The sequence below is a fragment of the Rhea pennata genome, chromosome 6 (assembly GCF_028389875.1).
Source record: "Rhea pennata isolate bPtePen1 chromosome 6, bPtePen1.pri, whole genome shotgun sequence".
NCBI classification, from domain to species: Eukaryota; Metazoa; Chordata; class Aves; order Rheiformes; family Rheidae; genus Rhea; species Rhea pennata.
In genome coordinates this window covers 18990257-19006819 of record NC_084668.1, presented here as the reverse complement: position 1 = coordinate 19006819, position 16563 = coordinate 18990257, and the positions used below count along the sequence as shown (strand labels likewise).

At 36.4% G+C, this 16563-nt stretch overlaps 1 protein-coding gene across 2 annotated transcripts in view; it reads right to left on the bottom strand.

Moving 5' to 3' along the window:
• Positions 1-3981: 3981 nt before the first annotated feature.
• Positions 3982-16563, bottom strand: part of PSMD14 (proteasome 26S subunit, non-ATPase 14) — a 49738-nt gene continuing 37156 nt past the window's right edge. Inside the window, exons 8-13 of one of the 2 annotated variants that reach the window (XM_062579109.1) lie at positions 14138-14245; positions 10550-10624; positions 9527-9616; positions 8250-8375; positions 6847-6909; positions 3982-4408 (exon numbers count right to left, since the gene is read on the bottom strand). In XM_062579109.1, the coding sequence (XP_062435093.1) occupies positions 4310-4408; positions 6847-6909; positions 8250-8375; positions 9527-9616; positions 10550-10624; positions 14138-14245 (561 nt within the window). In that variant the 3' untranslated portion in view covers positions 3982-4309. The remainder of the gene's footprint in view (positions 4409-6846; positions 6910-8249; positions 8376-9526; positions 9617-10549; positions 10625-14137; positions 14246-16563) is intronic. The other variant, XM_062579110.1, reaches the window with a different exon arrangement.

Here is a 16563-nt window from a genome sequence, read left to right as displayed (position 1 = left end):
AGCTCTAGCACCACAGGAATAACCCTTCAGTCCCTGGTTCTGGAAGGGCTCCTTAGTATCAGAAGCTAGACATCCTGGGACCCTCACTAGACAGAAAGCACTTCATCCACCAAATGCTTCCCAAACGTTTGATTTACTTTTTTTTTTTTTTTTTTTTTTTTTTTTTTTCCTCCCTTCCCTGGAAGAAGAGATTGGCCAATTGACACTATGCAGCAATCAGGAAAGACTCACTTTTGATCTTGCTACTTGTGGAGAGGATGAAACGGCTTCTGCCATTGGTTAACCGCTGACAGTAATTTAATTAGATAGACATTAATTAGGATAATCACCTGGCTCCTGGTCGCGACGATCATGGCAAATTGAAGGAGATGATTTTATTGTGAGATAGAAGGAAGGCGAGGGGGGAAGGGAAGCGTGTGTTTGCTGTAAGAGCTCGTTATTACCTGACCTTTCCAGCATTTATTTTTATGACTACGGCTGGAAAATAAATCCCCAGCCCTGCGCTTCCCCAGCGGAGCGTGTGCGCCCCTTTGTGCAGCAGAGCCGGGAGCGGGCGCGGGGGTCTCCGCGCAGCCCCGCGAGGCGCGCGGGCGCCGCCGGCCTCGCCTCGGCGCCGCGGGGCCCCCGCGCAGCCCCGCTCCGCGGCCCCCCGCGCAGGCGGCCTCCACTCGCAGCAGCAACGTATCGTCGCCTTTAAGTTCTGAAATAATTATAAGCCGTACCTCCGGCGTGCCCTAGTGCGTTTGCCGTGGTGTTTATGGGTTCTTTAGTAAATAAATATTTTATTTGGGTGCTGTAATGCCTGAGACTATCAGCAAAACAACGCAGAAGGCATCCATCTCCCCATCCAGCTCCAGATTTCTTTCCACTTGCGGTCTGTTTCCCTTCAGTGACTCAGTCACACAGACAGAGCCAGCAGAGGAGCGATCTTTTGTGGCAGATTTGTCACAGGCGGCCACCCCGCCTCACGGAAACGCGCTGCCGGCGCCCAGCGCTCCCTTCGCAGGGAAAACGCTCGGGACGGCCGGGGGGGCCCAAACCGGCGGCCCTGCCGAGCGCGGCGGCGCCGGGCGCGGGTGCGGGCGCGGCGCGGCCCCGGCCGAGCCTCCGTGCAGCCCGGCGGGGGAAAGCGGCGGCCGCCGCGCGCCTGCGAGCCCGGCGCTAGCTGGAGGCAGCACCCTCCACGGGGCGAGGATACACCGGAGGAGTTCAGGAGAGTTGCGTGTCCCCCTGCCTCTCCTCTGCCTCCTGCCGCAGCGTCCTCGATTTTCCTTTCCTAGGCAACCTTGTGAGTTTTAACAGCAACGATTTTTGCGTGGGGAGGAGCTCTCTTCCTTCATTTTTCTTAATATCTCCCTCTTTAGCTGGTTGTACTTCAGGTGTTTTGCAGATCACACCTCTTTCCAGCTGACACCTGCAGCCTGATTCAAATTCCGCTGGCGGCTAATGCCGCCTGGACCATCCCGCGACAAAACCTGACCCTAGGTGTATGACTGCAGTCGGCTGAAGCCGGGCTGAAACTTTGCAAACTCTACCTGGGAGAAGGCCAGAACGGGCATTTCCACACCTTCAAATCTCATGGCAATCTTTTTTTTTTTTTTTTTTTGCTTAACTCTGATCTAGAACAGTTATTTGGCGTTTCACGGAAGATTGTCACATATGCTCTCTGCAAAGAAATTATTCTAATAATCTTTTGTGAGGCAAAAAAATAACACAAGTTAACTGTTCTACTCACGGTCGGTCAGTACAGTACATGCGACCTCCCATCCCATACCTTCCTTCTGTGCTAAGAAAATAGTTTTATCAATAACAGTTTTAACAACCGCTTGCCACACCTGTTTCACTAGCGTTTCCACCCTTGCACTCCCCTCCTTGAAACTGCTTGAAAGATAATGAATTTAGATAAACAGGCAGGAGATGGGTCAAAATACAGATAAACACTGGGAAATGCTGCCCTAAATTACATAGCTAAACCCGTATACATGCAGAGCTGCAATGAATTCAGTAGTATACTGCCAATCACATGGAAGTGTTAATATATGCCAAAAATCTTCAGTGTGCACAACTCCTAAACTGGTATAATAGGTGGATATGCAATGGCAGGTGGTGTTATAGAATCGCCAGAGAATGGAGGAGAGAGGCTTGCGAATACAACATGCCAGTCCCGCGTGCTGACAGGTGACGAGGGGTCAAGCTGTTAATGAAGGTCTGCTCTACTGCGGCTGGAGGCTCAGAAGGTGGCTGCTTGGAAACCTCTTTCTTCCTCCAAGATGCTATCTGGGCTGCTGTTTCTCAGGTTGCTGCACACACGCATGCTTCCAAATGCTCTACCTCCTAAAACACCGCAAAAGAGGAAGAAAGATGCCCCATACCACAGCTTTGTGATTATTCATACAACTTCTTTGTAAGGGGAAAATTGTGTGAGCAGTGGACGGAGAGCAGAGTACTACAGCCAATGATGCAAGAGACTTGCTTCTCCCACAGATTGCCTTCAGCTACCCCCTGCAAGATGGAGATTTGTCAAAACTAATTCAGAACGTGCAAGACTCACTGATGTAGCTCCTGCTTAACACTAGCCTTTCATGCACTGCAATATGCTGCAGCACTGCAACAGTTTCTCTTGTTCTGAGATGCCACGTGATCTAAGACCTACCAAGCTACATGTCCGCCTCATGCCATGGTGTGTGCAAGCATCTCGTAGCACTGAAGCTCTGCTGGAAAACAACACCCAGCTGTGGTCCCCTGGATGCTGCCCCCTCTCACCCTGGGATGCAGGTGTACCATGCTCCAGGCAGCTGCAAGGCCTAAGTAGACCCTTGCTCACCAATGACCCTGTCTTCAGGCTTGCTGCTAGAAAGCATTTCCACTGAAGCTACATGTAGCTTATTAAGCAAATGTGGCTTCTGTGGCTCCATTCTCTGTGTCATATTCTATTGCCCACTAAGGAGCAAGGGGAAAGACCATAAGTAGAGCAGCTGGAAAAAAAAATTGCATTTGTTTCCTTCTGAAGTAAATGCTTGTTAAACATACTTTGAGATAGTTATTTGAAAATAGTAAATTGGCCCAAATATGATATTCCAAACAAAATGAAAACGTTTGAATTTTAATGATCATTATGGACACAATGTGGAAAAATAAGAAAAAAATTTAGAGTATTTTCAATACACAAATAAGTCAAATCTTTTAAAAATCTTTAACAAAGAGATCTATGTAGCAGTTTTAAAATATTCACGTACTTTTATTAGATCAGTTTATTCAAAAAAATTTCTTTTCAGTAATTAAACAAAATACTGTGTATGAACAGAAAGAATACTCTTGAACAGACTAAAGAATCAAATCAACCTAATTACCATCCAATACTTGAAGTTAGGGAGAGAGGGGTTTTCTTGTTGTTATTGTTACATGGCTTCATTTGCTTAAAACCCAGGAACCAATCCATTCACCTTCTTGTGTTTTCCTCTCTAGCCAGTGGAAAGGGTTATCAATGACACATTCCAGCTGAGACCCTTTTCTGTATACATGTGGACATCTCATACACCCACCCTCCTGTTAGGTCTACTTTCAATGGATAATATTCTGACAGCCCCTGCTATTTTAATGTTCATTCTTGGAATTCTGGTATATATGACCCTGCTTGTGAGAGCACTGTGGAATTCTGTTATCAGGATAGCCGAATTCATTTTGTTAAGGTCAATTGTTTCCTGTTGATATTATGGCTTGAACAATATTGAAATGGAGCAGTCAATTTTCAGTATTTTTTTTTGTCCTCCAAATTCAGTGCTACTACATTTTTTTTGTCCCAGTATTTAGTAATCCATGGGAGGCAAATTTAATTTGATCATTTTTGCTATCCTATTAATTAATATCTCAGTAGTTTTATAGAGGGTAGAAAAGTCAGATTTTACCTGCACAGCTTTTTCCTACACTACTAATTTCTCCTAACTTTCACACACAAAAAAAAAGGTCTTCCAGAACTTAAGACAGGTTTGTAAATGCATTTTTATTATGTTGCAACAATCAAAATGTATATGTACTACTGTTTTCCCCCTCCCCCTGCCCCATATTAAATGAAAATGTAATTTTGCCCACAATGTATTCTCGAATTGCTTTGGAATCTGTAAAGACCCTGACATAAAGAAACTGAAGCAACAGCACAATTAGAAATTGAAGGTGTTACTGTGCTGCACTTACACTGCAAATGAAGTCAGATGTCTCTGCTTAATCAAATATAGCCTCAACAATCTCTGGTTTGTGAGTACTCAAAACAATAAACAAATATACACAGAAAACATCACAAACAGTAAATTGGTTATTTAAATACAACTGTATCCAACATAGCAGCTAAACACTGGACAATGTTTGAGGTCATCAGCACATCCACATGCTCTTCTAAATGACGTTTGGGGTCCTGAAATACAAAGTATGCCATGAGACATGAAATCCATCAGTGTTATGTTTTGTTCATTTATTTCAGTTCTATTTAAGATGACTGTGAATTAAGGAACATAGGCCAGTGAAGCTCCCAAGTTTTTCATTCTAACCAACCTGCCAAATAAGACGTTATTAGTCCTTGCTATCATTCAGAGAAGCTGAAGATAGGTTTAGGAAGTAAACTTCTCTCCAGCTTCTGAAGAGAAACCACAACAGCTCCAAGTTCTACAGGATGGCACAAAACATTTGGAATGGTCTCCCCAGTGTTGGTAAAGCTCTTATTAATTTCAACTATCCAAAACTTCTGTCTACCAGCGATCCCAAATTTAAGAAGTCAGGTCCATTAAAAGCAGAAAAAAAATACAAGGCAATTTGGAGTAAAACAAAAATTATATATATGTATCACCCTACTGGTATCAACTAGTTATTTCAATATGCTAAGTTTGTTATAATAGTACTCTGTGAAATTGCCAATATGAACGCAACATGAATGCAAGAAAATTGCACATCAAAACCATTATCTAGTCTACAAAACTTGAGAATAAGTACAGAAAGTTCTTCAAAGCTATTCTAGATTAATATCTCAACTGATGAATTTACAAAGCTATTCCCAGGAGGAAAAAAAAAATCCCCAAAACATGTGGAGCTGGTACTACTTAAATGTATTACTTAAATGTAAACCAAGATGTATACCACAAAAGTTTACAGGCTGATATATCCATACAGTAAACTAATAAAGCCATATAAAATATTTTAATAAAATTTTAGATGAAATCCTGATTTTATGCAGATCAATGACTATTTTAGTAAGCACCTTAATGAGGCCAATATTTTAATCAGAATTCTGGTATGGTGCAACATGTTTTCAGATCTTGCATAAATTTGTGTTCTAATCCTGTAAAAACTCAACAATCTAACAAATGGTCTTTGAATAGTCCTATTAACTGCAAGAAAATTAACATATTTATTCCCATAAAAATGAAAAAAAGCCTAGTAATATATTGAAGTGTTCTGCAAAACTGATTGCTAAGCCTGAGCAACATTTTGAAAATACACATCCCTGCACACTATTACTCAATTGATGTGGGCATTTTTGTGCATTTGCAAAGAATAAGTTTATTTGATTGTAAATTTAACCATAATCATAATTTTTTTTCAGAATTACATTTAGGTAATTAATCTCGCTCCAAATAATACTGAAACATTAACAGGCACATTTCAGAAAAATCATAAAATGTTATTGTTGCATTGGGAAATCTCTCCCAGAAAAAAAAATTAAAGAAAAAAAATCAAAATAAAGATTTTTTTCTACATATGCATAATAATTTAGACAAGAAATGAAGGTGAGGTTCTATCTGAGGTGATGTCATAACCCTTAAAATATAGCCCTTCCTACATGTTATATATATATATATATATATATATATATATATATATTATATATTTATGTATGTGCACATAAAATCTGTGTGTACGTATATTAATACACATATATGTTCAATAAAGATTTGGCCATCGTTCTGAATGCTACAGAAATACATGAGTGACTACACAATACTACAGATATATTTTGACATAGCTGCTAGAAGCTGAGATATAAGAGCAAACCAGAGTCCTTTATATTCTTATAGAACTACTAACAATAGAATAAATGCTGGTCCTTTAAGGACTTATTGATGTTTTTAAAGCTATTTCTTGTTTGCATTGCCATTCCTGAATTTTAAAGACAATCCTTTACCAATTTCATTTCTGTCCTTCTCTCCCCTACCACAGTACATTTCCTCAGTGTTTAGCTCAAAATCAAATGTAAAAAGAGTTTTCTGTCAAGTGCTCTATAAGGATACTATAGCCGGATATTGAAAAAAATAGATTGGTTTGAGTAGGTGTTTTCAATTTCAGATATGGTCCTAAACTGTTTTTCTTCAACATCAATATAAAGCAATGCAGCTTAGTTGCTTGTGTGTGTACTGGAGCTAAGCAAGCACCCACAGTGCGCTCATGAACTGAGCACAGAGATGAGCTGGCTCTTGAGCCATGATAATTCATAAACCATCCCCAAACCTTTTCTGTTTAAGTCTCCATGATTTTGGCCTCTCCGTAACACTAAAATGGACTTGGATATTTTTATGTCTCTCCTTTGAGGAAAAAAAAGGAAAGTGTACCATATCCGAACAGTACTCCACAGCACGTAATACAAACGCATGCAGAACATGACTTTCAGGTATTCTGCAGGTTACCTAAAGTCAAAAGTCAATTGCTCCTGAAAGCAGTATTCAGCAAAAATAAATTCATTATTTGCAGAGTTGAAAATATCTTGTATGTAGAACTAAAATCACCTATGTGCATGTAAGGAAATTAATATTTAGAATGAACCAAGCTTATCATTCCACCTCACTCTAATTCATCGCACCTCACCTGCTTGCCAACATTTTTTATTGCCAGCTGTTCAGGTGTCATCTTATCTTCTTCTTCAACAGCCTGCGAAAGAAACACAGAAAAGGTCAGTGTTTCAGAATTCGTTTACTTTTTCCCCAAGACACAAGATTCTTAAAATATAATTCTCTCTCTTGCTTTTCTCTTTCTCTCTCTCTCTCAAAAAAAAAAAAATCAAGTAGCAACACATTTCAGAAAGTCAAAAGGAAAGGTACTTCAGCTTTTCAGCAGACATGGTTTTAATTACTAAATATTAGAGCAAAAGATCAAGGGGAATACAGATAAGCAAGATGTATTCACCAAAGTGTTTTAAGAAAAAGTCTTAAATGGTAGGTATCAGTAAAGACAATTAAAGCCACAATGCAAAAATCAAAACTATTGTTACCCACATTGTTCTATTTGAGGTTTGATCCTTAGCAAGTCTTTACGTCCTGTTTAATTCAAGTTACCTATTTTAATATATCTTTATAGCGTTCTGTTGTCTTCAAATACAGTGTTTGTGCAAAGTAGATCTGCTTACTTTCCTAGTAAATGCACATTGGTTTTTTTTTGTTTTAAGAGCAAGTTAAAAAACAGCATTTTTATAATATCAAGAATGATTGACACACTACTTAAAGAATGCTTGTCGAGATCTAGTATTTATAAACAGTTTTTAAAGTGTAAGTGCTAGTATTAAAACAGTACAAATAACTGATTCCTCTTTCTTACAAAAGCAGTATTTTCTTCATCTAAAAGAACATCAAATTAGGTTCTACAATGAGTAACTGTCTATCTATCTATTTAATGGAATGATATGGATAGACCTTTACTCTACTATGCTAAAGTCTAGTCAAGTGGCCCTTGACTGAAGAAATAAAGAATATAATCAATTGCTTATTCTGAGCTACAGGAGCTGCACATTCACTTGGCAAAGTGTAAATACAAAATGGATGTGATTATTTCCATTTTAGAGCTAAACACATAATTAAGCACTTTGCTAATTTAGACTAGGAGAAAAAAAAAGATTGAAGAGCTATTCTGCTACTTTAAGAAAGTTAATAGTCAACTTCTCAGAGAAGTGTCACAGAGCTGATTAGCAGCAAACAAACACAGTTTCCACAAGGCCATGACAGACATACCTGTGCCTAATTTAACTAAACCCAGTACCCTGGGAAACTCTTTATTGAAAATAGATCGTATAAAACAGCATAAAACTCCGAATCCTGAAAACTGGTATCATAATAAGCACCAAGATCCAAAAGAGTTCCTGTAATGATTGTTTAGTTTCTAGTCCAGTCCTCTACAAGCCATTGTGAATAAATGTTGTGACAATCAGCTCTTTACTTCAGAAACTCCTCCACTTCATAAATAATTGCAATTATGCTGTCTTTATGGAATATGAGTACCTTGTTATAATTCTTCGCTAATTCCAACATCTCTTTCACTACTGTTTCATTGAGTTTGCAATGTTCACTGTAGTCCTGAAGTGTCAAACCTTCCATCCAACTCTTCTTATGCAAGTTTAGCAACATCTGCAAAATAAAAACTGCTTAAAAAGTACACCATAAAATACATTCATAATACCATGAAGATGTTTGACAGAAAATACATAGAAGCAGGAACGTAATGAAAAATTACTGAACTTGCAATGTTTAAGTACGGCACATAAAAATCAAATATTCTTTTAGAGCAGACCATAGATTTTTTTGTAAGTTAAGATCAAACTTTGAGACCTGAATATGAAAATGAGGCATAGAAACCAGGGTTAAATTTACTTTGACAAGAATACTTAGGTTTTGCTTCCATTTTTGTATTTCTGCTGTAGGTTGAGAAAGCACAATAGCACTGTAAAAGAAATAACAGAAAGGTGAATATTCTAGCTGTCAAATAGACTATAGTTGAGCTTCTGGCCTCTGTCAAACATGAGAAATACTGTAATGTTTTGATTAAACACACAAGGAAGATACTAGGCTTCACTGATGAACCTGTACTATACGCAAGCAGCTATTAAAATTGTGAGGTGAACTTCTATAGCAAACAAGACTTGTGTTTGTCTGACAAAACAAACAGCCCTAAAAACAACACAAGGGCTGTACGGAAGATTCTTTCTGCAGTTTCAGTGTGCCTCCAATTTGTAAATATTTACTACAGAAGTCTTTGAGAACCCTGCAATTTATATTTCCTGAATAAAAGTGAGTTTTTCATTCTATATACTTCTCCCTCCAAAATGTGGCTTTAAAACACATGAATCAAGTCAAAAGTTTTTGTCACACAATTTATATTAGCAAGATCTCAGCAACACACAGTCCACTGTAGCCAAGTGACACAGGTTACAGTGCTAAGTTATCCAAATTTTGAATTACAGTTTTGTGTGATAGCCTCCTCATCTATGAAGGTCATGAAGCAAGTACTCTTCTTATTATAAATGGAATTAACAGACCACCACATGACGAGTTTTTGAAATAACGAATCTGCTTTATCAGAGATTTGTGGAGATATTTGCTGCCTCACAGATTCAAGTTCTTACAACTTAGTCATAATTATTCAGTGTCTTCCAATGGTAATCGTGTAGATAATGTAAAGCCATTAAACCAAATATGCACTTGGAACTTCAGAAAGGATCAGACCAGCCAAACTACTGTGTTTTAATGGAAACAACCTCTGGAAGCTTCATAAGCATCACCTGAGGTAGCTGTTTTGTTGAATCAGTTCTCACATACAGATTAGCAAACCTTCCTGAGGAACACTGAGGTCTTGAGAGTGCAATTCTGTCCTAAAAACAGTTATGAATTTCACAAATTGTTTTCAACTTCCTGATCTGCATATATATTCTTCCATGATTCAAAGTTGCTTTTTTTTCTGTTACTTCTAGCTCCCTAGAAGTCAAAGTTAAGTGAGAAAACTATTCTGACCTGTGCATCATGAGTTCCAACTGTGAGATCAACTTGTAACTGTAATGAAGCCATGCACACGCACAGGCATAACTGAGAGCAGAATCTGGTTTTTCAAGCCTTACCTTCACTAGATTATAAATAAGCTTTATTTCTTTTTTGTTTGTTTGGTTGAGATTTTAAAGCTAGAGGATTTTACTTGAAGTATGAAATTTGATATTAAAAGTAGCACTCAGTGAACAGTATTTTTTCTGTAAATGTACAAAATTAAGTAGAACATCACTACTTTCTGAGTAGATAAAATCTTGGGGATCTTCATTCATACCACATGGAAGCCCTTTGTTGAAATAAGTCAATGATTATCACCAACAAAAACCGGAGATGCCTTTGTTACGCATTTCCATTTTGGGAAATACAGTCTTTCAGCTTCAGGAATTACAGCCTGTAACTGCAAACCTAACACAGGTAGTGTGGCTTTCAGCTGCATCTCTGAGAATCAAAACTTTGCAAAAAATCTATTAAGTGTTCTCAGCATGAGGACTTTCCAGCACTGTACAACCATTTCTAGGAACAACAAATTTCATAAAACATTTGGATGAAAATGCTGACAAAATACTTATATGATTATTAGAATGTGTTTTGGGGAGGTTTTGTCATCATCACTATACATGTAAGTGCCTTCTGGAAGTGCCATCTACTCCAGAAGAGTCAAAATGTCTACTGAAAGTATTAGCAATTAAAATCACAATATTGCCAAAACCCTTAATTAGTAATATAGTGGTTTTTGTAGTCTGAATAAAAACTAAAATAGTTACCTTCTGTTCTAGTTCATTCTTCCTGTAGTTGATAGTGATGGAATAGTAATGTCTGTTTAGTCCATGAATTAGTGCCTGTAAGATTCATGGGGAAACTTGCATAAAAATTACCCACCATTGAAATAAAGCAATGCTAGAAGGAAGAGTTAATTTAAGACAGCCATCTTCAAATACACTTAAAAAAAAAAAAAAAAAAAAAAAAAACAAACCACCAGACTATAGGTACATATCAAGTCAATACACCTTCTCCTAATTCTCTCTAATGTTTGTGAACTAACAGTCATACTTTCTACTTCTGAAAAAAAGGCTCTTGCACATAGTAACAACCATCGCAGGAAAAAATGATAACCAGTTGTAAACTTTTGTCCAGTACATAAATACAAATATATTTCTCTCAAATCTTTCTTCTTTCAATAAATTTGGGTATCCCTTTAAACTGTAAGAGCCTGATATTTAATACAAATAAAAGAATGCTGGCTATTTATTTACAGCCACTGTCAACCGTTCTAAGTTTATATTCTGAGCTATAATGCAATGAGAATAGCTGAAATGGTGATGAAACATTTCAACTATAAGTTAGACTATGTGCATCAAGTTCACTGTGCATATTTAAATCCTTTAGTTATTATTACTTTAAATGCAAAAATCTTTCTCATTATAATTATGCTCTTTGCAGATTTGTCCTTACACTCTTATATCACGGTCTGATTATTTAGATTAGTGTCTCAGTAAGTGACACCTTTATGCACATATTACTCCTGTAGATGCATTATACAAAAATTTACTTTCAAAATTTGTGATTTAAGTATGAGTTGGATCAAGATTCAGAGGTTTTTGTTTTAAGAAAATTCTATGAAACGCTCGTCACTAAAGTCTGTTTCAAAAAAAATTCTACATTTCAAACTATATATTTAGAAATATGAGATATGTTTCTTCAACTATGATAAGTCATGCTTAAAGTATGTATAATTACTGGTAAATATTTTCTACATTTCAATCATGCCACCTATTTATGTTTAAATATATTCTGTAGAGCCATCCAGAGTGAACGTGTATTTGCATCTTCTGCAACTTAATATTTCAGCATTCTAAAATTATCTTTATGAAAGCTGAAAATGTTCTCATACATACATTTTAAACAGATTTCTTTTGTGAACACTCATATACAAAGCTACAAAAATACTTAGTTACATTTATAAGAACCAACAGTTACATGTATAATCATTACTTGTGCCACTGATTATAATAAAGTTGTAAAATATAACTTTAATATCAATAAAGTAATTTATGGCTGAATTTACATGTAATAAGTAGTTTCAATAGTAGTTTTCAATAAGAAAATTGAAATTTTCTTATTCTGCTCAAGGTTATTGTCTAAGAGTACTTAAAAAAAACTCTGTTGTAAATATTAATGGAGTTTTTGAATATTTGACAAACTGATCTTGCCCACTTGTCTCCTATTCTCTCTCTTCCCTCTCCTCTTCCAAAATCACTCTTTTAAAGAGTAGACAAATGTAAAAGGTAGACAACCATTCTGTTTCAAATCTGAACTGCAGTTTAACCTCTAGAACAGACCAAATTGTCCTATAAACCTATAAAATAAACACTTGCTCTACATTTAAAGTAAATCTTATTCTTTGAAGTGTTTTGTTTCAAATGTAGATCATAATTTCAGCATGCATTACAAACTGGATACACAACGAGCAAGCGAAAGAACTGCTGATAAAGGAAAATAAAAAGAAATCCAGAATGAATTCAAGCTACATACTCTTCTTATCTCTGAGATGTTAAAGAATATCTTAAAACCACTGTGAAATAAGGAAATGGAAATTTTAGCCCAGTTGAAACCAACATTGAGTTTGCTACTGACCTCAACTGAGTCAGAATTTTCTCATGACTTTAGAATAAAAGCAAAACTACACTGATTCCATGCAGAAAAAAAACTGTTCTTAAGAACAGAGTATCATTTTGAACTATGATTTTCTGTATAACAGTGAGATTTGCAACAGCTCAGTGCCAACTTGCAAAAAAAACAGCAACAAAAATAAAAAATATCCAAACAACAAAACCTCAAACTCCTTTGGCCAGAATATGCTGTGCTGTAGTGACAGAGTTTTAAATTCAGCAGCGATATCTAGCATATAGTTTAAACACCCCCCCCCCCAAAAAAAAGAAGAAAAAAAAAATCACAGCACTGAGCTTGACCCATTCTACAGGGGCTTAAAAGGGAGGTCATTACATGCGGTCCAGATAAGCCCAGCAGTACAGTCTTCTGAAATGCATTGCAAGCATGGGCTTGCCTCTATCCAATCAAGAGTATTAGCTGATTATTTCATACTCATTATACTTTGCAGCTTTCACTGATGCAAGAATCAAAAGCAAACCACACCTATCTTTTCAAGCAGACACTGTTTCGTGTGTCTGAAAATTTTTGCTAAGTGTCTTTATAAATAAGGGGTTTCAACATATACGTAACAAAAAGCAACTGATGTTTTGCAAGATATGGGTATGGTGATGTAGTAACTCTCAAAGGATAGGTCTCTCATAGCAGAAGTTTACCCCCTATTTTCAGTTCTATATGGCTAGTCTTTTTCTTGGATGCTTGTCTAGCAAATATTACTTTTACTGTTCAAGTAATGGATCATAAGAGAAGCAATACAGTTTCATGGCTGCTAGTACAGGTGTCTTAAGTTACAGTAAAAAAAAAAAAAAAAAAAAAAAAGTTTTCCAGAGGGGAAAAAAAGCAGAGGGACACACTGAGGTAGAAGAATGATACAGACAAAAGCATTAATTGCTCCTGGGGCACTTGCTTCAGAACAAAAGGTATTCTTGAAAGAAATGTTTGCTTCAGTGGAGACTAACATTTTTGCCTTAGTAGTTAAACAGTCAATTTCAGAAACCAAACTTAAATGTTCAAAGTTTTACAAATGCCTGCAAAGTGGTATTGGACAACGTACTGAAAGGAAATAAGATTAGAGATGAAACAGTCAATTAAATGTCCTATTGATCCATCGGACCTCCTACTCCACCATTTTTTCAGCAAATTGTTGTGCTCTTACTATCAAAATTGGAGATGAACTATTTAAGACACAGCAGAAGGTTAAATCTAAATTACTTAAGCCAGAAGCTATAAAAGTATATAGTAGAAAGAGACAAGATTGTTAATGATAAAAGTACCTTTTTCTTGATTTGCTTTACAATAATTTATCTTTAGGAAAGCTGAGACATGTTAATAGAAGCACTTAAAAAAAATAAAAAACAGTCACACTGAAAAGGAATACTCTTTCACCTATCTTGTATCACGTGGTATGAATCAATTGTCACTTTTAAAAGTTTTTATTTCCATAAATCTGTACTTTAACCTTTACAGTATACACTTAAATATGCATTCACACTTATCTAACTTAGGGCTCAAATTTAAACTCTTCACATATATAACTGTTGATGAATCACACCAATTTCAAATGCATGCATAAAATGTTACAGAGAGAACAACAAACAATTTGTAACTTACTGCTTGGAGGTACCTTTCCCCAGAACTGCTGAATAAACCTTGAAATTTACATATACTACCCATGCTGGGTTTACCTGAATAGATGGCTTGTTTAAATGACCCAGATTTGAAGTTGTTTGTCTTGGTTCATGTCCCAAGACCATCATATTAGCATTGATCAATCTGAAGGCATCAATAACAACCTGTAAAAACCAAGATGTCAAGTCAATTCTTTTTAGAAAATGCAAGTAATAGTGCCAAGCAATAGTGGACAAGGCACAATCAACTCATCTGTTTTTGGCCTTTATCCAGAAAATCATTTAATTATAATATTAATATAAACAGAGCCTCCTGTGGCTATGCTATCAGCACACTACACTACCTTGGATTGTAAGGTGACAACATTTATTACTTTTTTTCCCATGGAGCTTTAAGTTTTATATACATGGTATTATGATATAACATTGAATTTTTAACTACATTTACTACAGGCTTCAAAATTTAGTTAATTCAAAATTTAGTTTGTCAACTAAATTTTATCTAATCAAAATGAATGGCAGAGAGAGACTAAAACTGAAAGTGAGCACAAGCTAAGGGACTGAGTCTAAAGCCCAGTCCTGTCACATCAATTATACTACCACAATACTTGAAATGACAACAAAATTATAGCCAGCAAGGAACTTGCCCCATGTATTCCCTTCTAGTCAGATGCTTTTTACTTCTTGTGACTATGAAAGGGTCTATAAACTGTCTGATGGATTAAAAAGTCCTTGTCAGTGTCATGCTCAGGAGTAAAGAATAGAGTAAAAGAAAACCAAGGTCATTTATCATTTAAAGGTACACAGTAGGTAGTATTCAGTGCTATTTAACTGCAAATAAAAAAGCAAAACCATAATTTTTTTGTAAATCCTGTGCTGCATTTGTCGACGAAAAATCTTTGGAAATAGTATTTCATGGCCCCATACAATAAAAATAATCACCCATCCAACACCTGCGTGAGGTGAGATAGAACTGAGACCATATCAACATTGCCCTCAAAACCACCCTTAGCAGGAAGCCGTCATTACTGACCTTAACTACAGATAACCTTTCTCATTTAGGCTCCAGTCTTTTAACTGGACCTGGACACAGACAGACTCGCACATCCACAGAACTACTTGCAAGTGCACCTTGCAGACAGCTTGAATAGCTCTCCAAACTTATGCAGACAAGTTCATTATACTAAATGGTTTGAATCTCATTTTTAGTAGCTTTTTTTACGATCTTTTTTTATTGTCTTTCTCCCCATACTATGTGTTGGGCAACAAGAGGTAAATTTGTAACACCTGCTTTGATATTTTGAGACTTGAACAAGTAAGGAATCAACCGCTGTCCATTACAGAAACAATCTGCAAATAAAGCGACATTGTGTTTCCCTCCTTGTTCTAACATTTTCCTCTCAATTTACACAAATATTAATAACTAATGCATATTCAATTTATTAGGATCACAATACAAGTACTGAGATTATTCATGGAACAGTAAAATTACTTAGCAAGTATTAATAATAAAATAAATATTTAATCAAACTGTAAACTGAAAAAGCCTAATAACTCATCACCTGTTGTATTTTCTTTTTGGACCCCACTGCTTCAGTCATGCTGAGTGACTGAATACCAGCAGGCCTACTGGGTGGCTGCTCTGCTCACATGCGCCAGACCCGTGTGGTACCTCCTGTCTTAAAACAGCATGCAGGAAACACTGAAAATTCTTCTCTTTTATTAAAATATTAGGTTATGACCCAATTAAATTCAGATAACAGTGACAAATTCATACTGAACAATAATAGAAAACAAAACACATTTTGGATTTAATATGCAGAAGTATAGATGTAACATCTTATATTAACATTACAAAAAGGGAATTGCATTAAAAAGAACTTAATTCTCAGAAAAAATCTTAAATAGTTTCTGCATATCTGTATTTTCAGGGCCGTAACATAAAATAATTGTAATTCTTCCTTTACCATCATCAGATTTTTCTTTATCTCAAAACATTTATGACAAGCTTTTATACATATTTCTTATCAATGTTCTATTTGAACCAGATGCTCTAATTTATTAACACCTGCAAATGCCCAACCATAACAAACAGACAGTATAAATTAAAAAGTCAAGCAAAGCAAAAAAAAATTCCACACTACAGGTCTCCAGAGACTACCTAGATGGTGAGGATGGGAAAGAAAATCAAGCAAATAAAAATTTACCCCGTGGAGCAAGAAACATTAGCTTGGCAGTGTACCATAACCACAAGAAGCTTCATCATAACTTAACTTACTAACGGCCATGCTCCTAGGTTTGAGTTTAAATGACACCTTTCCTAGATAATGTTTAGCTTATCCAAGAACGAATGGCATTTGCAAGAAAGGATTTGTTTTAATACCTGAGCTAGCTAAAATAAAAAGCAGAAAAAAAAACCTAAAATGACTGAACACATTAAACATGGTTTTTGATAATATATTTTGATTTGTGTTCTCACAGTT